The 25,572-nt window shown below is 35.8% G+C and overlaps 1 protein-coding gene across 4 annotated transcripts in view; it reads left to right on the forward strand.

Annotated features, from left to right (window-relative positions):
- The window catches only part of ANKS1A (ankyrin repeat and sterile alpha motif domain containing 1A), a 124,776-nt gene that overhangs the window by 96,137 nt on the left and 3,067 nt on the right, over positions 1-25,572 (forward strand). For 3 of the 4 annotated variants that reach the window (XM_070941503.1, XM_070941504.1, XM_070941505.1), the window contains 9 exons: positions 5,998-6,104; positions 14,896-14,994; positions 17,834-17,983; positions 18,142-18,249; positions 19,156-19,320; positions 20,376-20,501; positions 20,896-20,967; positions 22,268-22,354; positions 23,059-23,196. In XM_070941503.1, the coding sequence (XP_070797604.1) occupies positions 5,998-6,104; positions 14,896-14,994; positions 17,834-17,983; positions 18,142-18,249; positions 19,156-19,320; positions 20,376-20,501; positions 20,896-20,967; positions 22,268-22,354; positions 23,059-23,196 (1,052 nt within the window). Of the gene's footprint in view, positions 1-5,900; positions 6,105-14,895; positions 14,995-17,833; positions 17,984-18,141; positions 18,250-19,155; positions 19,321-20,375; positions 20,502-20,895; positions 20,968-22,267; positions 22,355-23,058; positions 23,197-25,572 lie in introns of those variants that run through there. The other variant, XM_070941506.1, reaches the window with a different exon arrangement.

The following is a 25,572-nucleotide window of genomic DNA, read 5'->3' on the forward strand; positions in this document are numbered from 1 at the left end:
GCCACTACTATATGTGTGTTTTATTATCTATTTTATTATTATTTATCAATGTGACTCCCTAAAGGCTCTCAGAAAACTTAGTTTCTGGAAGTCCATTACCAATCAGACCAATTTCACTCCTAAGTAGAGGGTGTTCCACATCATTGGTACCATAACTAAAAAGTAGTGTGTCTGGTCTCAGCACCCTTCACATCACAAAAATGGGGCATCTCTAATAGTTTCTCCTGGGACATTTTAATGTGAACAAATTAACTTTGGTTAAAGAAGGTGGTCCTTAATGCATCTTGGTAAGTAATTGCATACATATGCAATTTGAAACCTATTGGTACCAGTGGAGGGCTCACATGATTATTATAATGAAGTAACAGTTGTGAGTGCCAATCATTAGTAGGCAATCATCTGCACTTTAAGTTAATTGCAGCTTTCAGGTGGTCTTCAAAGTTTGCTTCACTACGGAAATCCAACCAGGTTAAATATATGGCCCATACTATATACATTCACATGAAGTCACTTAACATCCTTTCCCTCAATACACTCTTATGGTATCCATTTGGTACAAAGGTATGTTTTATGTCTAACAGCCATCTCTAAATGCAATTGAGCAATTATTTCAAGGTGTCTGTCTTCCTATGCAGATGACATACTTTTTATTATCTAGAACTATTGTACAAACAACAGCCTTTTGATCTTCACCTGCTTTGTTTTGCTTTCTCCTGTGGCCAAAGTGTGGGCGGCGTTGCAGAAAATATACTGGCTCTTCCAATATTGGCACGTAGTTGTAGGCATGCAGAGTGTTCTGCAGACATTAGGCATCTGCTTTGTTGCCAGTTCCACGTTACAAGATGTCCTAATTGACTGCTATAATTGTATGGTGAGGGAAGCAGATGATTGATTAGCTTTCATTCCACAACAATGGCTCCTTAGAATTAAATACTGATAAAATGGATACTTGAAATGGGCATGTGGCTGGGTTGCATTTTTATAAGGCAGAATGAAGTATAGGTAGTCCTCGATTTACAACCACAGCGGAGCCCAAAATTTGAGTGAGACATTTGTTAAGTGAGTTTTGCCCCATTTTTAGGACCTTTCTTGCCACAGTTGTTAAGTGAATCACTGCAATTGTTAAGTTAGTAACACAGTTGTTAAGTGAATATGGCTTCCTCATTGACTTTGCTTGACAGAAGCTCACAAAAGGTGATTACATGACCCTGGGACACTGTAACCATTATAAATGTGAGTCAGTTGCCAAGCATCTGAATTTTGATCATGTGACCGTGGGGATGCTGCAATGGTCATAAGTGTGAAAAACGGTCATGTCACTTTTTCAGTGCCATTGTAGCTTTGAACAGTCACTAAATGAACTGTTATAAGTGGAGGACTACCTGTACTAATTTTTTTCTTGGAGGTATTATTTTAGATAGAAGTCATGTAGTTACTCCCCTTTCCCTTCTGTTCATCATTTCCAGGATTCAGAGAAACTGTTAGCTGTTTTACTTGAATGAGCAATGTTTTTCTTAGAAAAACCAGAATCTATGATCTCTATTGTAGTTTGTTGTCTTTCTAAATTTGTAAAATGAATCCGATGATATTTAGGGTCAACTTCCAGCATGCTGAGCTAGTTCCCAAAGTTTCAAAAGTTGTGTATAAAGTGATGTAAGAATTACCTAGCATTCAAAACTGCGGTGTTGTGCTGCATCTGATTGGTCCTCTTTACCTCCATCTTTTTAATCAAAGGTAATTCTGTTTCACTTCTCCTTTTCTCATCCCTTTGGCGTACCTCTTCTTCTTTACTTCCCTTTTTACCACTTCACGTGTCAAGGAATTCAGCACTTCTGCATACATATAATTCTTTCTCAGGGTTGAGTTTTATTTCTCTGTTGAAGTGCTGAAGCTGTTTGTTGTGCCTATTATCAGACATAGAGAGCCAGTTTTATGTAATGGTTAAAGTACCAGTCTAGAAATTGGAAGACTGAGTTCTAATCCTGCCTTAAACTCAAAGCCACCTGAGTGACTTTCGGCCAGTTACTCCATCACGGTTCTAAGAAACAGGGAATGGCAAACCATATCCAAACCCTTACCAAGAAAATTGCAGAGATTTGTCTAGGCATTCCCCTAGGAATCAAGGCTGACTTGGAGGCACCTCCCCCCAATAATCAGACACCCAGATTTTTTGAATTAAATACATTAGGACTTCCTAGACAGATGTCAACACCAATATTATTATTGATCTTGATTTTATTTTACTAAAATACGTGGAAGCCTTTAGCTGAACAAGTTGTGGACATTTGTTGCTTTCCACTGGGATATATGATTTGTGTACTATTCAATAAAAACTTTCCCCATATAGATGGGGTCTAAGTTTTCCTAAAGTATGAAATCTGTCCCATCACAAGCAATAGCAATTAGCAATAGCACTACCGGTAAAACACTTACATACTGTTCCATAGTGCTTTACAGCAGGAGTTCCCAACCCCCGGGCCGCAGACTGGCACTTGATCAACAGATACAGGAACCTGCTACTAATGGAGGTTTTTTAAAACAAATTATTTAAAACTTCACATAATATTCCAGTGAAGACAGTGAATGTTCGCTCAGAGTGTTGAATAAAAACCTGATAGAGTACACTATTTTGTGTTTATTAACCAGAATTCTTTATGTATTAATTAGACTCGGTGAAGCTTAAATCACACCATTAATCACAGTATTGTGTGATTACAAATAGTTCTAAAGAGTTTACAACTGAACATAGAATTCATATGGGAAACTGCTAGTAAAGTACATTTTAAAAGCATTTAAACAATTATTTTAGAAGTCCTTCTAGATCAGGTTTTATTTCAGTTTGCATTCTACAACTTTAAAATCCACTTTATCTAATTAAGTTTGACAGCAGTGTTTTCTATTCTGTTGCCATTTCCTGACTCTGAACTTTCCTGTCCGAAAAATAAAATTAATATGCATCCTGTTCATTATAGTTTGGCATATGTCAAAAAAGTATTAAATAGTCCCTGCAGTAGTCTTAGTCCTATCATGGTTTACAGCCATGAATTTAAATAACAACTACTTTTGCTTGTCAAAATCATTCTACTAAAGATTAAGCAGTTACAATCCCTCATGATATATTTGCACAGGAATTAACTGTTATAGTTGGTTTTGCATAGACATCATGGGTTGAGATTACCTAAACAAGTTGTCCCTTTCACATACATCTTCTATACACAAACATTGTGCATCTGCACAATTCTCCTTGTAATGGTAATACAGTTGTCTCTTTTGCTGATATTCAAGACAGTGTGCCTAATTCTTTGCTAGCCCCCTCTGAAGATTATAAAATCTGTTATCAAAGTAGGACCATTTGATGCTGTCAGTGCTTGTTCTCTGTAAGCAAGCTGTGTCCCGTCCCCCCACCACACACAATTTTGGAAAGCATACCTTTTATCCTTGTGTTACATCATCACACTTAATAGAGGCAAAAACCTTATTAAAAATTCCCAGCACAGCAGTTTTCGCATACGAGTACACAAGGTTCAGTGGACAGAGATAGCTTTGTATGTTTCTGTCTAATTCCCCTTTACCTGCTTTCAACTGTACCTACTTTCTGAATCGGGATGTTTCTTCAGTTTACCCCTGATAAATTAATCCTAACAGATTATGTCAGCTTTACACTGTAAAACCAAATGGTGTAGCTCAGGCTCATTGAATCCCTTCTGTACATTTAAAGTAGGTATTACGGAGGCTTATGTTCCTCTCCTTTGCCAGCTTCTGTTCTGAAATCTGATCACTGCTTCTGCTGGGAGGGGTGTGGGCACGAGGAGAGAGGGAAGGGCACAGCCACTGGGAGAAGAAGAGATGCAGCAAGTGTGGAGCTAGCTAGCCGCCTTTAGACAAAGCAGTCTGCTGCAGCTTTTTGAAAGAGACACACACATGCCTGCCTGGGAAAATAGCGCGGTCCTTTTGCCTGCTCGTGGAGTGGAAAAGAAATTGTCCAGTACAACGAGAGACTCCCTGAACAAGACAGAGGCTGCGGCTTGAATTTGGGGAGTCAATCACCCTTTGGCCAGGCTTTATCAAAAAAGGGAGGCGGAAACCTTTCCTGAGCGCTGCATCCCTGGTGCTGCAGTATGCATTAAGAAGGCAGGCCAGCTCCCGGGCGCTCATTAACATTGCTTAACAGAGGATCTTCTCTGCAGGCCAGTGCAGCAAGATTTCGAACCCTTTCGAATTGTTCAGAGAACAACCAGCACTGCATTGTGTAGGCATCACAGAGAGGAAGGCGCAGGGGCTAGTTTTAAATGTGCAGAACTTCAAATAACCACAGGGTTCAAAGGCTGCAACCCGAGTGTCATCACCAATATTGTGCAAATTTGTCTTCAAGGGCGGGCATGCTAAGAAGGCTGAGAAAATACTGCGTGGTTTGCATAGCAATTTATCTGAGGATTGCAAAGCTGTGGGATTTGAACTTTCCTGATTACATCAAGTGCCTCCAGTTTCAGCAAAAGAAAGTAACAAATTCCTAGACTTTCCTAGGCATAGACAAAGGAAGAATTACTTTGCATAGCTTCTAATTGTGGTTTGCATAGCAATTTACTCAAGGACTGCAAAGCTGTGGAATTTGAACTTTCCTGCTTACATCGAGTATCTCCTGTTCAGCGAAGGAAAGTAACAAATTCCTAGACTCTCTTCTTTTATAGAGAGAAAAGAAGAGCTATTTTGCATTGCTTCTGTTGGCCTTTGAAGAACTTATTTCTCATTAACTGGCTGAAAGGAGGTGTCAGAACGTATCTGATCCTAACTGCTACAGAAGACGGGTGGGGGGTGTTCAGCAATTGTTATTTTTTTCCCTCTTAAATCCAGGACTATAAAGGCTTTGTTCTGAGAACTACTTGTTTATCTGTGTGAGGAATGTGAAGGTAGTACTTGCATTTTGCAGAAGAAGATGAAGGGCTGGCAAATGAAAGTCGACAAAGAATTGTCAGGAGCAGGCTTTGGATGGAAAATGAACTGAATCTTTTCCTTTTGCTCCAGTGTATTCATTTCTGCTCTAATCTGAATGTTGGTGCTGATTCCCAGCCCAGTTCAATCAGTACAGGCTGTCAAAATGTCATACATCTGGATAGGTAGTAAAGTGACAGTGGCAGGACTTCTGAGCTTAGGCTTATCAATCATGCCTCTGCTCCTTGTAATAAAATAACAAAGAAGAATCCTTATCATGGTTTGCCTGTTTCGGGACTGTTGGGGGAAAAAAAGTATAAGTCTCTATTCTTCTACTGCAGTGTGTGTGTGTGTGTGTGTGTGTGTGTGTGTGTGTGTGTGTTGTCTTGCATGTCTTCTTTGGACAGCTGCTCATTAATCTGGCTGATGTTGCTTTTCTGAACTCCTATTGTGTCTGTTTGCTTCTTTCAACTGCATGAAGATGTATTTTCTCTCTAACTGCTTTGCATCTCCAGTGCTAACAGTTTTCCTTACTATTGCACAAGGTAATGAATCTGAAGTAATGCATCTCAAGTTGAAGTTGCATGAATGCGTCTGCTGGGCTAAGTGTATTTGTGAGCTGGATGCTCTTGTTACTACTAGCTCTGACTTGGAATGCTTTGCTCTGCTTTGGAAAGTTTACAGCCCCTGCAGATGAAAGAGTGAGCTGACCAAGATTCTTGTGAGGCTTGGAATGCGTACACCTGGCGAGAAGCACACCTCAAGCCAGGAAATCAATGCATGTAATACTTGGACTACAGGGACAGTTATAAACAACCTGGATTCCGAGTTTTAAGTATAACTGAGAGTCAAATTAATGCTCTAGATTGAACAGGACAGAAGCTTATTGTTCATGGTCGGTGTACGGAAGAGGAGCTGCCTGCCATCTAATTGTGCTCTGGCCCTGGTTTGGCTCCTTTATGATAATGACGATGATGTGGCAATGCCACTTCTCTTCCTCAGAGTGCCGCTGCTACCGCCTTAATGGGTTTTCTTTTTTCAAGCGTCTGCCGATTCCTCTTTCATCAGGTTCACGGATGCTGGAGCAGAGTGTTGGGGAGTGGCTGGAGTCCATCGGCTTACAGCAGTACGAAAGTAAACTGCTTCTCAATGGCTTCGATGATGTCCGCTTCCTGGTGAGTAACTACCTGACAATCTATGACAAGGGATTTGTTGAACAAGTCCATTGATTTTGGAAAAACATATTCAAATCTCTATCAAGAAAAGTAAAACATGGTTACCTATCCTACAGGATAGGTAACCATTTTCACAAAGTTTGAACAGTCCTGACTGACGATAAATGCTGGACTCTTTTTTAGAGTGTAGATTTGTTCTGTAAATTTGATGTTCAAGAGTGATTCTCATTAAGGATAGTTGTACAGAAGTAGGGCAAGTGGAAAATTGAGCTGTAACCTTCAATGGAGATGCCAACATATCCAAAAATATCTGAATATACTTAGTTGCTTGTTTGGTAAATGCCTGCCATGTTCAAATATATACTGCATGCTAAATACTATGAAAACAAATATATCTAATCTCCAGTATATTGTATACCCTTACTGTGGATGTAAATATATTTCCTTTTTTAAATATTCTGTCTTCATTGCTAAGCCTAATACTTAAGAACAGCATTACTGGGAGAAAAGAAGCTTTAGCCTTAGCCATCTTAATTATGATTAAAAAAAATATACCATTCATCTGCATTGGTATTCATTTCTTCTGTTAAAACAGAATGTCATTTGTATAGTTGATATTGCTGAACATTAGTTATCAGCATCTGGATAATTTGTACTCATTCATTGGCACAACAGAAAGGAAGATTACTGGGAGATAATCTGATTTAATATAATTGCCTTGTCATCTTTTTTACATTTAACCATGGGGAAAGTATTGTCAGATGGTGAATTATTAATCTTCAGTATATAAAATACACATTTGCAAGTCCTTCAGTGTAGAATATATTTAGTGAAATTCCATCTTTGAAACAGAGGTTTCTGAATTACTTGGGGGGGGAGAATAAATTAGAGAATATGTTTCTCTTTGTTCAGTAGGTTTCATAGAGAAAAGCCCAAAATATATTTCCCGAATTGGTTAGATTTCTACTTGTAAAACTCTTTGTTATTCAAAAATATCTAATTAGTTCTGAAACTGAGAAACAGAAAACTAACTACAAATCTAAATTACACTATAATATTTTGCAGAACAGTGCTTTAATTTTGGCTATTTCTGTGGTCAAACCATCACTTTAGAAAGTGGTAGGGATAGAATGTAGTATTATCTGCTAGTTTTGTAACAGATTATGTCAAGGTTTTGCCTTCCAATTATCAAGTTACATTTGGATGAGCATACTGGAATGAAAATATTTTCATTTTGTTTATGACTGTTCTGTTGTGTCATGAAGTTTGATAAATCATGCCAAAATTGGGATAGGTGAGGAGATGTTAAGTTTAGTTATTGTTTATAAAACTTTTGTATGTATTTAAATCTATTTTTTTAACATTTGGTGAGTTTAAACAATCTTTAAAATTCAATTATTGTGTATTAGCTTTAGAGCACACATATTTATGAAACCAGAAGAGATGTTTTATAGTCCTTTTAAACTTTTAAAAACTTTGGGAACCTATATACTCTACACTACAGTATTCTTTTCGTTTTCATAAAACATTATTTGTTAAGTATAGCAGGAACAATATACTTAAATTCTTCTCTGCATTTTTGAGGCTGTAAAAATGTGTGCAGTAACATTTTCCACACACACACACACACACACACACACACACACACACAAATATATATAAATACAAATATTCTTATTTTTTTTAATTAGTCCTAGATTAGGAATAGGAAATGCCCCCTTCTCTTAAGAAATCCAGTTGTGAACTTTCAATACTTGGCTAACAATTTTGATTCCTGTGCACAAAGTGAGAATGCACCAGTTCAATTTAGTTACTTTAGCCCTCTCTTTTTTCTTAAATAAAAAAATGTTGAAAATTCTAATTGATGAATATCTACTTTTCAGATATTTAAAGTAGAGCTAAATACAAATGAAGAGTTACACAAACCCAATCTTGGATTTTCTACTTACTTCCATGTCATTGGGGTTCTTCCTTGCATGAATCATTGGCATGGATCCCAACTGCCCATATTAGAGACATTTATTATAGATGCTACTGTTGACCAAAGTGTTCATTCTCAATATTGTTAATAGATTTCATCAAAGAACAATAATATCTTTTTAAAATAATTTATATTGAACCATAATTAACAAATATTAAGTATTTTATGGGCTGGGTACCTTAAGTTAAACTGGGGAAAATGTTCTAGAAAGTTATGGTCCCTTGTTTCATATTTTGTCAATTTTTCAAGGTTTTGTTTGTGAGTTTAGAGTTATATAATTCTAAAGGATTGGCACAAAGGAGTTACATTAAATCTCACTGATATATAAGGTAACTAAGTACATTGAGTAATGATTTTCATTTTGCCAGATGGCTATTAAGCTAATTGCTTCAGCCATAATATAAATTAAGTTAGGTTCTTTTCATAGAATGATAAAACATAATTCTTTTTTTTTGTCGCTGTAGATAAGATTGCCTAAAATATGTGTATATTTTGTTCTTAATGTTGAGAAATTTCTAACTATATCAATATAGTCAGTGGGATTTTTTTTTAGATTTACAAGAAAAATCAGAAAGGAATTCTTGAAATATTCTGCTTTATGTTGAGATTAAAATAGATTACTTTCCACTACTAATCATTCCAATGATAATTTTCAAAAACTGGAAAATAAATTAGAAACAGTTTTGATTCCAACAAGATTAAAATCAAAAATAATACTTGGTAAGAGGATTGGGTAAAATGCATAATACTCTGTAAATATTGCATATCATGAACCTTACGGTTTCCTGATAGATGTAACCAAATTGAGAGTGATGTTTCTAGAGCAATTCCTGCGTTTCTTAACATGAAACATAACCTGTTAATAGTCCTTGGTTTGATCTTAAAGAGTAATGAATAGGTTAAATCATTCACAGTCCATTTAAATTAGGCAATTCATATAATAAGTGGGAAAATTAAATTCTGGTGTCAGCTGCCCTTTTCTTTTCTCAATGCTAGGGAAGAATTATGGTTTTTATAAACAGATTAAGACAACCATGGTTTTTGTAATATACCACATTCCTCTCCCATTCATGGATACCATTGGTAACAAATGTATTGGGAAAAAGAAGGAAATATCTCGCTAAGCCCCTATTTGTTGTATAAAATGCAGACACTATGAGGCTAGTGAAAGGCTAATTCAGATGTTGTATTTGGTAGAAACAATTCATCAAATTGTAGTCATAGAATGAACTGTAAATTATATTTGTCATTTCAGTCTGGTATTTTACCAGTTTACTTAGCCAATCTATCACTCAGTGCAGGCTTATAAACAACTTTTTATTTCCACCAATGGAACATCTAATGCTGGTCCTAAAGGTATTGGGATAGTAAAAGAATCCAGAATCCATTAAAAGAATGCACATTCCATCTGTGCAACTCTGATTTTCAGCTTTCACAATAGAATATACTATGTGGGCAGTGGTTGATCTGAGGATTTACATAAGCTATAAATTTTAATCTCCTGGTTGAACTCTTGCAATGCATTTTACACGGGGTTTCCTTGAAAGACCATTCAGAAATAGAGGAAGTACAAAATGCAATGGCTTATGTGTAATTGGTGCCAGATGCCACAAACATGTTACACCTGTGCTTGCAATGGTTGCCATAATTTTCCAGTGCAATTCAAAGTGCTGCGTTTAACCAAAAAGCCCTAAATGCCTGGGTGTCAAGATACTTTCAGGACACCCACTCCAAGCAGAATCCAGGCAACAGCTTGGATGAAAAAATATTGGCATTTCAGTAAAGGAGAATAATTGTAGCTCAAGGTTGAAATGATGGGTCTTGGGTGCTCTCTGAGCTTCATAGATTTTATGCAGACATTTCATTACCCAAAATAGATAACTTCAACAATGCTAATAAGGAGTAGTGTTTTCTCTCAGTTTATATAATAGTGGTTTGCCCTGTCAGTGTTAATGGGAGTGGCCTTGGATGTCTTACTACCCCAATATAATACCAATGGCAGTTGGTTGAGCCATTTACTGTTAACTTGATGAGCAATTTCTTGTTTGGGGTATTATTTGCTTCTTGATTGATGGTCTGATCTTAATTTTGGAGTTAATCTATGCTCATTTGGGCATAAAAACACTTCCCCACCAGAAATCAACACCCAGATGTATTGTATAATGAGGTATGGAGATGGCTTCAAATGTCATAATCCAATATTAGCATTGCCTTTTGCATACCTGCAAAAAAGCTTCTCTAAAAGATATTGTAATGACAGATTCAAAAATTGAAACGTTTTATATAATACAGTATGCTACTACGTAGGTCTTCTTCATATAAAACTTAGCAACCGGGATGCATTTATAGCTGGTTCCAGCATCCTGTATTCACATGACTATGATTTGTGACATTTTTCTGTCAGAAAACGGCAAAAAAACCCTGCCCATTGAATATGCTGGATTTGCCTTAAGTGTGGTTCATTTAAAGACCATGTGGTTTGCTTAATGACAGGTGTCTCAATAAAAATTGAGTCATTTCATGTGACCCATTTAATGACCACTCAGACTTCCAAACAAAATTTCAGGCCCAGTTGTGGTCATTAAATGAACACTATTTGTAATACAGTTGGAGCTGGTTAACTTTTTTGCAGTTATCTCTTTTATTGTTTTCCTTGTTTTATTTTCCACCTTTTCCCCGAAAATGCTCTGCTTACTAATTCTGGGTTACTCTACTAATGCTGATATATATAGAATATGTATAAATATGTATTTTCTTTTGTCGATTAAACGTAATATGCGTATAAAATTTTAATATAAATGTTCAAAACAATCAAAATTATAAAAATGGAAGAATTGATTAATATAACATCTATTCTAAAGCTTATGTGAAATATTATATTTAGAATATAATGTTCAAAAAATAAGGTATATATAGTTTGATATTAGATAGCTAAAATAAATCTTTTTATCTCTTAAAAATACATATATAGTTGCAATATTTTCTGTGGATAACATATAACCTAATATATGTACTAATTTTTAAGATGTTGATGTTTACCAAAAGAAGGACAAAGGAGAGGGCATGAAGGATATAAGATGGCCTAACTTTTACATGTGCGAATTTCTTTTAAGATTTCAGTATGGGCCAAGACAACCAAAGTTTGGATACGCAAAGCCGAGTACCATCAACTATTGCGTTAATAATGAATTTCATATTTTTATATTCACTATCTGCATGATTCAACTATTAGGAAAAATCAATAACTTTTTTTCTGTGTTCATTATAGTATTCCCTTAAATCCATTGTTACAGCTGTCATGAGAAGTACTTGTTTAGTTTGGTTTTCCTGGGTTCGTTTAATTTGATAAATTGTTTCTGAGAAGGTTGGATAGGAAACAAAACACTATAGGTAATACTTTAGCTTGTCTTCACTGAAGATGGACCAATACTAATTTTAACAGAAGTGTTCCTAGCTGTATAGCTAAAGGAATGTGTTTTCCCTCCTGCTGTTCTGACAGATGACTAGCCAGTGGTGTGTAAAATGCTAAATGGCTTTCCATTTTACCTTTCAAAGTGAATCATATTTCCAAATGAGGACTTCCACCATTCACCATTACTTTCTTAGGCCAAATAGATGCAGCAAAATTTTTCTCATTCCTAAGCAATTTGTAATTCAAAAAGCATTGTTACATACATTTTTTTCTAATTAAATTGAAGTTAGTTTTGAGGGATAAATACATCCAACTAAAATTTCAGATAGCAATGAGTGAGATGGGCACTCTTCAGAAATGATTTGGACAAACTGCCTTTGGTGTTACGTGAATTCAACTCCTCTCTGCTATTCATTAAATTAGCCTCTTCTTTTTCCAGGCTTCTATGAAATCCTGAACAAAAGGGGTAGCTTTTTAAAGAAAATTTCATTTTAATGTTTCCAGACTTATATGGAAGCCTGAAAAAAATAAAGGCTGCTTTAATGAACATAAAGAAAATGCTCAGATGAACCTGAAGCACTTCTTTGAGTCATTTTCAAAGCATGTACATCACTAGAATCCAGACTATCTCCCAATTGTACCAACAAGCAATAACTATAATTTTAAAAGTCATCACTCTGTTCTTCTCTATTACCTACTGAATATGCCCAGAAAAAATTATAGAAACTGCAGAGAAAAATTAGTACAGATTTTTGTAAAGGGAACATTTTCACAACATTTTATATCAGCCTTAGTTGAAGCCATAGAGATGTTGATTAATTGAGGTAACTGTATTTTTATAAACTGTTTAGCAAAATATCTTGCTGAAGTTTCCTTTTAAAAATAATTATAGTAGAAGAGTATGCTAGCTTTGCTGTTGGCAAAAATACAGGAAATGAATGCTGTGTCAATGATATAGCTAGCTGAATAATAAACAGGGTTATATGACAGATCCAACCTTTATTCCTCACTTTTTCTAGACAGCGTTTGGAGCAAAAAAGTTGCCCAGACATGAATAAACACTACATTCAAAGCTTTATTCCAAGCAGAAATCAAATGGAGAGTATCTAGGGATTTATTGAAAGATGTCCTTTCCTGCTCTGGGAAATGTTCGCAGGAAGACATTGAGCACTTCCTGTGTCTTCAAGTAGATGGCAAAGAATCAAGGTTTAGCCCCAAAGACTTCTTTGAATAATCCAGTTTGGGAAATATATTCTTAAGAAAGCAGATTCATAAGTGCTTCCTGGCTGTCTGTGACTGTATGGGAGGCTTCAGTGAACCAATTTTAAGCACCATGTGGAAGTAACAGCCAACACCAATAGCCAAATGGGTGCAACATACATAATACATACATACATGCAGTACAACAATACACAATAAAAAGTAGTAATAATAATGCAGTTCAGTTAAAAGTTACAATTAATCACAATAATGATTACTTTGTTTTCATGTTGTTTCAAAAGCAAATGCTTGTTTCCAAAACAAAGTTATATTTTGGTCCTTGGCCTGTGCCAAGAAGATTCTTCCCTACCCCTTAGGATTCCTGTGCTCTGCTTAATGGCTAGCACATTCTTTCAATGGCCACACCAGGGAGAGCAGAGAGTGCCGGTCATTAAGCAAGGCTTAACACTTAACAGTTTAACAGATTAACACTTAATTTAACAGCTGTCACAACATGCAACCAGCAGTCTCCATTACGGTTGTATCTTGAGGACTACCTGTAATGATTCTTGCATCTAACAATAAAAGATCTGATACACCTCTGATGTGAAATGATCCATTCCAAAAGATTTATTTTTACAGTTTGCCAGAATGTCAGTGTTAAATCTTGATATTTCTACTCCATCAAAATCTAGTTTCTTTTGGTTCACAGTTCTGACATTCCATATGCTAGTACAGTGATTCTCAACCCGTGGTCCACAGATTCCTGGGCCCCCCTGCAATGTCATCACAAGGGGTCAGCGAAGGCTTGATCAGAAATGTTATGATTTAAATCTTGTGTTAAGTCTTGGGGGTCTGTGGCCATGGTCTGTGGCCGTAAAAGGTTTTTAAAGGAGGTCTTGGTGAATAAAAGGTTGAGAACAACTGTGCTAGTATCCTTGCAGCATTGAACTTTCCTTTTTCTCTGACCATATATACTATAGGGACAGATTCCATCCATCTCACATGCTGTGTCTTCTCTTATTTGATGTAGGAAGCTCAGCAAAATTATTTGATCCCATGCCAGGCCATGGAAGCATGCCACTTCTTTTTGCATCCACAATGAGAGTCAAATTAAAGCTATCCATTTCACGACATTTTCTCTAATTAAAATCACATAAAGTATAATAATGGATTTTTTTTCTCTTAGGAAAATTAAATATGCATATTTATTTTTTTTAAAGGCACAAATAGCAACTGGGGAAATTTGAATCGGGACAACATTGGGAAAGCCTCATCAATCCTCGCAACTGCTATATGTAGAAATGTAGAGGGTGGAGAAACATTAAAGTCTGTTTTGGACATATGATTAAAAGTTTTCCTATTGGTTCCCCAGGTTCTTTACACATTATTTCAACAAATCATGTTATTTTATTTATTTGTTACATAATACTTTTTCCTTCTACTTTCCCCGCAACAACCTGTGAGATGGGTTGGGCTGAGCGAATGACTGGCCTAAGGTAATCCACCACCTAGCTTTCATGCCTAAAACAGGACTAGAATTCAGTGTCTCCTGGTTTCTAGTCTTAACCACTAAACCAAACTGGCTCTCTTATAATTTCTTTATAATTTCATATTTGTCAAAATAAATATTTAATACTGAGCCAAGGAATGGTAAGTCTGGACTGATTCTTTTCCTGTGTTTATCCCAGTTTTAATATATTGTTTATTACATAATCTCTTATAAACTGTTTCTCTTTGTGTCAGTCCAAAGATATTTGTGCAGATCACTATGGTTATGCTTCTATAAAAGAGAAACCAAATAATAAACCCTATAATTCAGGATAGGCAACTGGTTGATAATGCATATCCTAAAGTTTCAAGCTGGAGTACTACAGTGTTTCTTAAACTTGGCAACTTAGAATTTGTGACTTCATATCCTAAAGTAGGTTGAGAAGAGGGTAAAATTTAACCCTCTGTTTTTTTATTAGACTATGTAAGATTTGTTGTATGTCTCTGTCATTTAATACCTTATTTTCAAATTTTACTGATATTATCTGGAATAGAATATTAAGAATATTCATTGTTATGGCTGCACTTTTAAGGTTTTCACGAAGTTGAATTCTATGTTTCATAGTAAGTCTTGCAGAAGACTTACTTATTTATTGGTCTTAAGCAGAATTTTATTTCTAACTATGTCTTTTTCTTATTCTCTGTAGGGATGTAATGTTATGGAAGATCAGGATCTTCGGGAAATTGGTATTAATGATCCACAACACCGCAGAAAACTTCTCCAAGCAGCACGTTCCCTTCCTAAGGTTAAAATAGTCGATGTTTATATACAGAACAAAATGTTTTAATGTCAGTGTAATGATGGATAGAAAAGCAAGGCATTTCTTAAAGATTAAAATAGAGTTTATTTTGGTCACAGACTAGATTTGAAAATAAAACACATTAAAAAAGGAACAAAACTCCCAAATGGAAAAAGTTTAATTAATGTTAAATATTTAAATACTTAAATTAAGTTAAATACTTAAACTTTTAAGTAAATTTGAGATTGTGACAGGTGCAGGGCAACTGCAGACTTCAGGCTGTTTTCATATAGGCTTCAGCCTAATGAAGGATCATTCTGAGCTTCATGCATAGATGGGAACTTTGAACTGTTTTTCTCCAATGTCACTATAACACTATGGTAACCTGTTTATTCAATACTGTCACTTTTGAGAAAGCATAAAAGAACTTTCATGTAGGTCAAATTGTACAGTATTGTGGAGATAAATGTTTCCCCTGTCCAGTCATGTCCAACTCTAGGGTGTGGTGTCCATCTGCATTTCCTAGCTGAGGGAGTTGTCTGAAGACACTTCCATGGTCATGTGACTGGCATGAGGTTCAATTATTTTCTCACTGAAGTGTTACCTATTTATTCAGATTTGTATGTTTTTGAACTGCTAGATTGGCAGAATTTGGGGCAAGAATGGAAACTCACCCCATTACACAATGCTTGGGTCTTGAACTGCCAACTTTTTGGTCGACAGCATGTTAACTGTTGTAGCAAAGCATCAGATGACCATGCTGAATATTTCTCTGATTGAATTGTTGGGAATTGCCAAGTTATACCTATTCATTAAGGGCCATTGGAAATGTTTCTCATATATGGAATAGATTGAAATAATATGTTTCCAAGAGATGAGTGCTGGCAAGTTTTACCAGTCATAAATGGGATTTTTCTCTTGATTTTTGAATTTCTTCCTAAATGATTTCTCACTAAATAGCAGATGTGATTTTTGTACCCTGGGCATGAAGTCAGATTTATATAGCTAGGCTATACATAATCTGGGAAAGATAGTAAAAGCCAGTCTCCTTGAGGGGACAGGTCAGCACTTTGTAGAATTAAAGACAGTGTTCTATAATAACCTGGGAATAGCTAGCAAATTAGTACAGTATAATAGCTAAATCATCTTTCCAAGAAAACATAGGGAAGTTTAAAGGCACGATCTGATTTTTACCAGTTGTGCTGTATATACATTGGTTTCCACAAGGCAGGATTTGGGAGAAAACAAAAAAACCATCTATTCAGTGTAAAATCCTAAAGAGTTTGTCATGTAACTTCCTTCTTAAATCAAAGCCTTTTTGAGACAGTAAACCTGGAGTAAACTGGAGAATCAAATAGGTTCTTATACAACTCTGCATACAGCTTATGGAATTAATGGATACAATGAAAAGTTGTTGCTGCTTAAAAGGTATATTTTGAAAATAATGCATAAATAAGAGATAGGACAAATCATATCAGACCCTCTAACATTAGTTTTCTATTGTAGGGATTTTGTTCATAACATAATTAGAACAGGAATGCATGGCCATAGACAATCACATGAAAAGGAAAACTGCTGGAAGCTAAAACTGTGTCTCTATGTGTATATTTCCTGAATGGCTGCAGCAGCTGGCATTAAGTGAGCTGGAAAACAGGGCATTTTCAAACATAGCTCGCCCAGAAGACTGGCAGAAAATAGTATAAGAAGTAATTACCCCACCCCACACACTTAAATTTCTCAGGTTTTGCAGTTATCCTTTCCTCCAATATTTATGTAGATCCAAATTTTCAAAGCAACATACAATGGTATCAGATTTGGGAACATGGCAATCCATGTGAAGAATTTATGATCCAGATTTTCCTTTAGAGCCTAAAAAAACTGCTTCTTCTTTCAGCAATTTTAGGCAACTTCCTGGTCTTTAGGCAGTAGTAAAGTATATTGTATTATTGCACAAATCTGCTTGTTTTTCTTGAATTTCAGAAGGCTATAGTTAATAAAAGGAAATGCAGCTGCATTCAGTTCCAAAGATGTAATATCTCAATTTTAACCACTTTGATGAAGAAGAGATTGTGTGGGGGGGGGGGGAGAGGGGGAGAGAGAGAGAGAGAGAGGGAAAGAGAGGGAGGGAGAGAAAGAAAGAAAGATTGATTGTGAGTTTCTTTAGGTCCAATAGATTATTCAATAGGTATATCCTCCAAGTCTATTTTTACTCCAGAGTTAAAAGCAATTGTTACAACCATCACAACTATTGTGAAACAATATTAACATTATCTAATTTCTTTTCCATTCACACTTTAGGGGGCACTATTGTACCATACCCACACTAGGAGTCGCCAGGCTCTTCTCCCATTGGGCCTGTTAGGAAATATGACTGCAGATCTTCCCCTTTCTATTTATCGCCTAAAATCGATTTGACTTCAGATTGTTAAGGAAATTGTGTGACTAACTAAATGGTGTATGACACTGATTGCTCTTTTTCTATATATAAAAAAAGCACTGTAGAGAGATTTTGAACAGAAGAATATGTGTACGTGCTGTCTGATGCAAAAGCTATTTGGGTAGCATCTTGGAACTAAAAATGAACATACTGGCAAATCATTAAACCTCTTCCCAACAATTTTGCCTTCCAAAACTGATACTCTTTATGGAAAAGAAGAAGAGCCACTAAGATCCAATTAAAGTAAATCATTTGCCCAATGATTTATTTCCACTTAGTACAAATTATTTATATCTTTTGTTCAAAAAGCCTTGCATAGTTGAGTGCAACCTAACAGTCACATTGAAATATCTAAAATGCTTTAAGGGTTGTTCAGTTATAATGCTCTACTCTTTGTCTTCTTCACAGGTGAAATCTCTAGGCTATGATGGAACTCAACCTTCAGTTCCTGCATGGCTTGATTCCTTGGGGCTTCAAGATTACATTCAGTCATTTCTGTCGAGTGGCTATAGTTCTATAGACTCGGTGAAAAACCTCTGGGAGCTAGAATTAGTAAATGTAAGTCGATATTTAATTGAATTCCAGTTCAGATCAAAATTTGGACATTCACTGTGTTAGGATAAACTTTAGCATTATAACTGTTTGAGGGAAAGGATGGAGAGCCATGTATGATAATCTTTTGTAACAGTATATGCTGACTTTGTCCGTCTCTGCAGGTACTCAAAGTGAATCTTCTTGGCCACCGTAAACGTATTATAGCCTCTCTGGCAGACAGACCTTATGAGGAACCCCCACAGAAGCCACCAAGGTTCTCTCAGTTAAGAGTGAGTTTTCATGTTTCAGTGTCTGCTCAGTAATAATTTAGAGAACTGTGAAGAATAGTACCATAGTTGGGTTTATGAGTCTTATTATTCATTCAGATTCTTTTTTTTTTTTTAACTAAGGAAGGTCTACAAAATAAATATATTTTCCTTAAAAACATCTCACTAAAAGTGGAATTCAAAGTGCTAAATTTGATATATGAAACTTTATGTGGTTTGGAACCAAGGTAATTCCAGGATTGCTCACTTCAGGGGTCCCCAACCCCGGGGTCGTGGCCCGCTACCAGGCCACGGCCTATTTGAAATTTTTGGGCAAGTGTGCACATGCATGCACGAAGCTCCAGTCACTTGAGTGGAGGATGCTTGTGCTATGTGGAAAGCTCCACTCGTGCGAACTGAGGGTGCTTGAGTGGAGGGCGCTTGTGCTCCATTTGGGGACCGCTGGCTTAATCAAGTGGGGTGGGGTGTTACTTGGAACCCTGACATGCACCTCCTACTAGCATTCTAGTTCTGAGAAATACAAAAGGTGAGACCAGAAAGCTTCTGGCCTTGCAGAAGTTAGCAAAAAGATCAGGTTTTTCTGAACATCTTCAAGGAATTATTGTTAACCATCAATACTTCATCTGTATTTATTGGTTCTAGACAATTTTGATTTGTTTTGATAGTATTTTACTGTTTTGTGATATTGGTGGGTGTTTTCCCCCCTTAACTATGGATGTTTTAATATAATTTATATTGCTACAAACCACTGAGAGCCTAGGTAGCTTGATTACATATATGTTTTAATAATGATAATAATAATATAAAACATATATAGATATTGCCAAATACTTGGTATGCATACAAAAGACTTTGAAAATAATCAACAAAACAACTCTTGTTTAAAAATGTCAATTTTTTGAATTTCAGTGCCAGGATTTGATATCCCAGACATCTTCACCTCTGAGCCAGAGTGACTCCTGCACAGGGAGGTCTGCAGACCTCCTGCTGCCTTTGGAAGATGCTGGGAAGAAGAGGCATGAGAACTTCCATGATATTGCATCTTATCCAAGAGCAGAGAAGTTTAGGACACAGGTCAGAAGAATCTGAGCCCTTTAAATCATTTTGATAATTTATCTTTGGAGAGTATTGTATACTTTAAGAAGTAGCAGAAAACCAAAAATAGTTATACTACAGAGCAACAACCTTCATAGAAAAAGTGCCCAGTCTTGCAGTATCTGTATCAGTTTCTCTGGCTGGAGAATGTGGCTATAACAACAAGATATACACTGTAAAAACAAGAGCAGTAATCTGTGTGTATTTCCAAAAAGGATGTTTGGGGAGGGGAATGACTAGTTCTGAATATTTTCTTGACAGTGTCTGGGGATGGGAATGATTGATTCTTTCCTCCTCCATTGGAGTAGCCAATTAACTCAAGTCAGTTTCTGTCTCCATATCTTGTATTGTTTGGCACTGGCACTATGCATAGAGGCAATTATAGTTCATCAAAAGGACCAAGTATTATGTGATCACAGGGTTGGTAATTATACAGATGAATGTATGTTTTAGTTAGACAACAGTTGTTAAAAGTAGCAGTTGTTAAAAAGTTGTTACAGTAAATTGTGACCACAGTTTATCAAATTATCCTATCTCAGTCCATTCTGTAAAGCAATGGAATAGGACTTTTAACAATTCCTTCCATAGGACATATACAGCACCAGCTAAGTCAGTAGTTACACTTTTTATTTATTTATTTTGTTTATAAATTTTATTGGCCCTACAATTTACCACAGGATAACTCTGGTTGGAATTTTCATCATAGCCTAAAACTTTGAAAAATTTAAGAATTTCACAAAGTAACATCATACTTATCTTCGTTGAAGTGTTTGAAATCCTGATTTTTCACTAAGCCTTTAAGTAACAATTTTTATTTAAACATTTTAATGTGATTATTTTATATACTTTTTGCATAGTTGTAGATATTTTTATACATAAACAGATGTGTGTGTGTGTAGTTATATTTAGATACACATGACTTGAAATAGATGTAATCTATTTGCAATCTGTGTAGCTAGTTTCTTTATTAATTAGTTCCTAATGAAAAGTTTTGATTTGAGCAGTTTTGATTTGAACAGGTATTTCTGTTGTAGGAGGAACATCGCGAATCGAAGCTTACACTAAGACCTCCTAGTCTGGCAACTCCCTATGCTCCCGTCCAGCACTGGCAACATCAGCCAGAGAAACTTATATTTGAGTCCTGTGAGTATGAAGCCAATGTAAGTATATTCTTGATTTTTGTACCATGTTGCATCATTTTGAGGTCCTCATAAATGTTTACTGATTGCTACTTAGTTTAGTCAAGTTAGGTTTACTAAGCATACAAAATTAATCTCAGTTGATGTGGCAGAATCTCCAGCTAGAGTAGAGTGGGAAATGAAGAAGCGGTTTAACATGGAGCCTCCATGAGGGGACGTGACAGAGGCCAGCTATTGAAGCCCTTATCTGCCTGTTCCCAAAAGAATGTAGTTAGTCTGGCAAGATTCTTCTAAACAGAGGAATAACAATAAACTACTATGGCCTACTCATGGAGTTGTTCTGTTTCCTTGTACTGACCTTATATGTACAAATAATTATACTACCAAGTACTTACTATTTTCCTGCTTTAAACAGTATCTAGGGTCCATGTTAATCAAAGATCTTCGAGGAACAGAATCTACACAGGATGCCTGTGCAAAAATGAGGGTAGGTATGCAATTTATAAAAATTCTTTTGATACCAAGGGAAAAATAAAATATGTAATATGTGACTCCATAATTGAAGATTCTGCTCAGGCTGTAGACTAAACTTATTAAATTCAAATACTATTTTAGTTTCATTATCCTGAGCTACCATTTGGTCATACTGTTTAACAGATTCAGGATAAACTTTTAAAGTATTTTGAAGTCTCTTTTCAAGCTCTGGTCACTTGTGACATTTTTAAAAAAACCCAAATTGTAACAATTGTGTTCCAGTAGCAATAAAGATCTTCAAATACAGATTATGAATCATTTGGTGCAGATCCTCAGATCTGTAACTTGACTCCTCTCAAGATTATCCAGACTACATTTTTAAGGGCTTTATTGCAAGTTCCTGGCATATTGCAACTCCATTAAGACCAGACTCTGTTTTAATTTCTATAGAAGTGTGCATGAAGTGCTGCCAACTTAAAATGTTGGCATAAATATTCTTTGGAAGCTTCCTAGTCCCCTTGATTGTACAAGTTGATTTTTCAACAATATGGTTGGTAGAGAATAATTTCAAAAAATTTGCAGTATTTCTGACCAGTATCTTTGAGTTGAAATAGCAAATATTTGACATGATTTGCAAAATGATTTAAATTCTAGTTTCATCTGAATTACAGAGGGCTTGTATGGAAAATCTTTTTCAATTGCCACTTCGCTAATATTTTATTTCTGTCTCACAAGAGACTTGTAGTTTAGCCATTGTTGATATTTTTCTTCATTTCTGCTGCGAGATTTAACAGCATCTTCTTGCAAATGCCCTGATGGGGGAAGTTGAATCAGTACTTTGAATCAGTACTTTATGCTGTTTCTTTTATTTGACTTGTGCAAAGGTTTGATAGTGTTTTAATAATAAATAGTCATAGAAGTTCAGAGAAGGAAATTATTCTTTTTACCCTAGTCCACAGGTCAACTGCAATTTCTAAAAGAATTGCAATATTGTTAAATTGACATTGTTGCCTCTCATGATATACTAGAGTCTGTCATTCCATTTTAGTTTCTTTGTGTGTGTCAGTGTTCTTTGACTATATGTATATATTAATTTTCAGCATTTTTAACTCAATAATTCAAATTGTTTTCTTTTATTATGTAATATTTCATTGCATTCCAGATTTCAGAAACACAACTCTATAAAATAGCATTATTGCAAAATATCTAATTTATGAAAAAGTGAGAAAATTTGAAATTTTTTTTGCACATGACCTCCATTCTTGAGAAATTATTTAATCTGTGTCTACTATTTTTTTCTCTCTTTTATAAAGAAATCAACTGAGCATATGAAGAAAACCCCAACAATAATATTATCTATTACTTATAAAGGAGTGAAGTTCATAGATGCTGCTAACAAGGTATGAAAATCCTTGCGTTTATGATTAGCATTCCGGCCTTAAGTGACAAATGATAGTGCTATAGTAGCATGAACATAATATTAATCTATTCTGCAAATCCTCAGGTCTGATCAGTAAAAAGACAAAGTATTCTGACAAATTTAACTCGATGGGCGGCAATTAATTAATTAATTTTTTGTAAAGATTGTCAGACTGATTTTAAGTGCTATCTCTTCTGACAGAGTTGCACAGCTGTAACTTGTCTGTTACACTTGCTATTAGACAACTCAAGCTAAAGCATTCTGCTTCTACCCTGAAGCTTTGTCAATCATATGCAACCTCCACCTGTGCATATTGTGCCACAAAAAGGAGGCTTCAACTGTATATCTAAGTTACCTTAATAAAAGCTTGCAGGGCTGTAGTAAATGGTGTCAAAATAATGTTGTGCTGAAGTCCGAAGTCCAGTTCCGGGCCACTACACAATAAAATTGGTAACCCAGCCTCTTCTGAACACCTACAACATTTACAAGTGTAGCTTTGCAATGTAGACAATACTGAGCTATATGGATCAATAGTTTGTAGAAGGATTTCTACAAATTGCAGTGTGAGCAGTGTGTGATTTTTATGCAAGTACAAAGTAACACAATGAAACTTTGTTTTGTTAATATTTACTTATGCTAATTTCATTATACATATTGAGCAAAACAACCGTTTGTGTATGGCAGAATGTAATTGCTGAACATGAAATTCGGAACATCTCTTGTGCTGCCCAAGACCCTGAGGATCTCTGTACATTTGCCTATATCACTAAGGATCTGCAAACTAGTCATCACTACTGTCATGTCTTCAGTACCGTTGATGTAGTAAGTAATATACCAATCAGTACTTTGTTTATGGAGGCTTTGGATTCTGCTTAATGATGTTCATCTATTAAGTCACTTGGCTGGAATGAAATTGTCTATGAACAGGAAGTAAATGCCAAGTGATAGAATGCAAGAATACAAGCAATATATATGGCCTTTCTCTTGAAATTGTCTCTGGATACGAAAGGACTAAGTGCATGTTGTGGGGCAAATATATTTTGTCACTACTTTCAAACAAAATATTTAAAAATAATGTTTGCAAGTAGTGACTGTTGTTAAATGAGGCGCCCACAACCATCTTGCTAAATGACCCCTACTCCTGCTCTCCAATGCAGTTGTTAAGTGACCAAGTGGGTCATTAAGTGGAACACTGGGTGCTTCACAAATGATGAAAAACCTGCCTGCCTTAGGTTCTATTCTACTATACTATCAGTTTTTCGGCAATAAAAGCAGTACTGATTACATGTATATTGGGGGTAGGATTACTTTTTTCCCTGGGCTCCAATAAACCCCCTGAAGCTGTTTGCTTTGTGTATTTTTGGAGGAGCTCAAGGAAGTAGGAGGATAGTGAAGGAACAAATAAAACTGACTAAAGATTTCTAAAGCTGGTATATTATTATATTAATATATATATTTATTATATATTATAATATATATTATATTATACTATCTCATATTATATTATGTCATATTATATTTATTTACCATTTTTAAGAACCACCCATGTCCCTCACAAAAGGGACTCTTATTTCTTCATGCAACATCAGTTCTTCCTTCCTACTCTGCTCACAAGGTAGGGGTGATCAGGGTGCTCAGCAGTAGCTCCCTTTGGAACAGGAGATTGAATTTCAATATGGCCTATAAAAACACCCTCAGAAATAATATCTAATAATATTTTATCCAACCGTTTTAATTGAGCTGTATTGGAATTGATTGGCTGTTGAAAATCAATTTTGATGGTGCTGTTCATTCATATTGATCAAAAAATTCAAATCCGTAGTGCTCAGAGTAGACAGATATGATTTCTGTCCATAGGCATCCATTCCAAGCCACAGTACAAAATTAATGAGTGTGCAGTTTCATCACAATATAAGCTCAACCCTTCCATATTTGTTTCTTGATTTCTGATGCAAATACATGATTCATTAGAGGGGGGGGGGCTTACAACAATATCACTTGCTTCCCATGTATACCTCCTCCCATATGTGGATATCTACATCTTCTATAAAAAATATCACCATATTCAGCAAATTGTATGCTGAAATGTAGATTGGTTCAACAGAATTGAACAGCTGACTTTAGGGACAGTAGGGGGCCTGCCAAACCTAACACATCACATATATGTCTTTCAGATTGATACCAGGAGAAATGCTTTTTAAGAACCTAGGCTGATATTTATTTTTCCTCATATAGAATTGTATAATAGCATATTGTGAAAGATTATATCCACACAAAAATTTCAGATTTCAGGAAATCCCAAAACAGAGATAGTATTCCTATTTATTACTCTGTAGTTGAAATACTTGCTAATTCTCTCAGATGCCCTTCTACTTTAGGTAAAACCAGGGGTGAAATGCTCCCAGTTTGGACTGGCTCGGGCAAGTAGGTAGCGATGGTGGCGGGCAGTTCGGAGAACCGGTAGCAAACATCCCTGCCCCCACCCTCCATGCCCAGCTGAGCCGCGCGACCATCAGAGGCTTTTTTTCTTTTAAATGCCTCTGACGAGCCAAGTTCTGACGATCCCAGCTCAGCTTGGATCGTCAGTCATTTAAAAGAAAAAAAAAGTTTTTTTTCTTTTAAATGGCTCTGATGATCCAAGCTCTGACGATCCCAGCTGAGTTGCCTGATCAGCAGAGGGTTTTTAAAAAACCCTCTGACGATCAGGCAACTCAGCTGGGATCATCAGAGCCTTTTGAAAGCATTTTTTACATGGTTTTACATGTAAAAAACAGTTTTAAAAGTAAAAAAAAAATGACCACGCCCACCCATTACCCCACCACCACCAAGCCGCGCCCACAGAACTGGTAGTAACAAATTTTAAATTTCACCACTGGGTAAAACATATAGTATTCCTATATTGAAATAATATTACAATACTTTCAATAACTCATTCTTTGAGGAGGATTTTACATGCACTTAATATTTACTGAAAAGAGGAGCTTACTGTTAAATACCAAGGTTCAGCTGAAGTTAGCTGAAATTTGATATTAAAGGAATCAAATGTTATAGGATGGCTAATTCCATAAGAGAACATTTAGTCAGTTTATTGGAAGTGTATCCCAAGTTCTTTGTTTCACTTTTAATAATAGAAGATTCACTGTAGAGCTTCAGGTTTAAGACCTACAATGTAGAGGATGTTCAGGATTAAGAAATTAT

This window comes from Pituophis catenifer, unplaced genomic scaffold, assembly GCF_029215685.1.
Source record: "Pituophis catenifer annectens isolate HBS135680 unplaced genomic scaffold, rPitCat1.0.hap2 SCAF_3, whole genome shotgun sequence".
In the NCBI taxonomy this organism is placed as follows: domain Eukaryota; kingdom Metazoa; phylum Chordata; class Lepidosauria; order Squamata; family Colubridae; genus Pituophis; species Pituophis catenifer.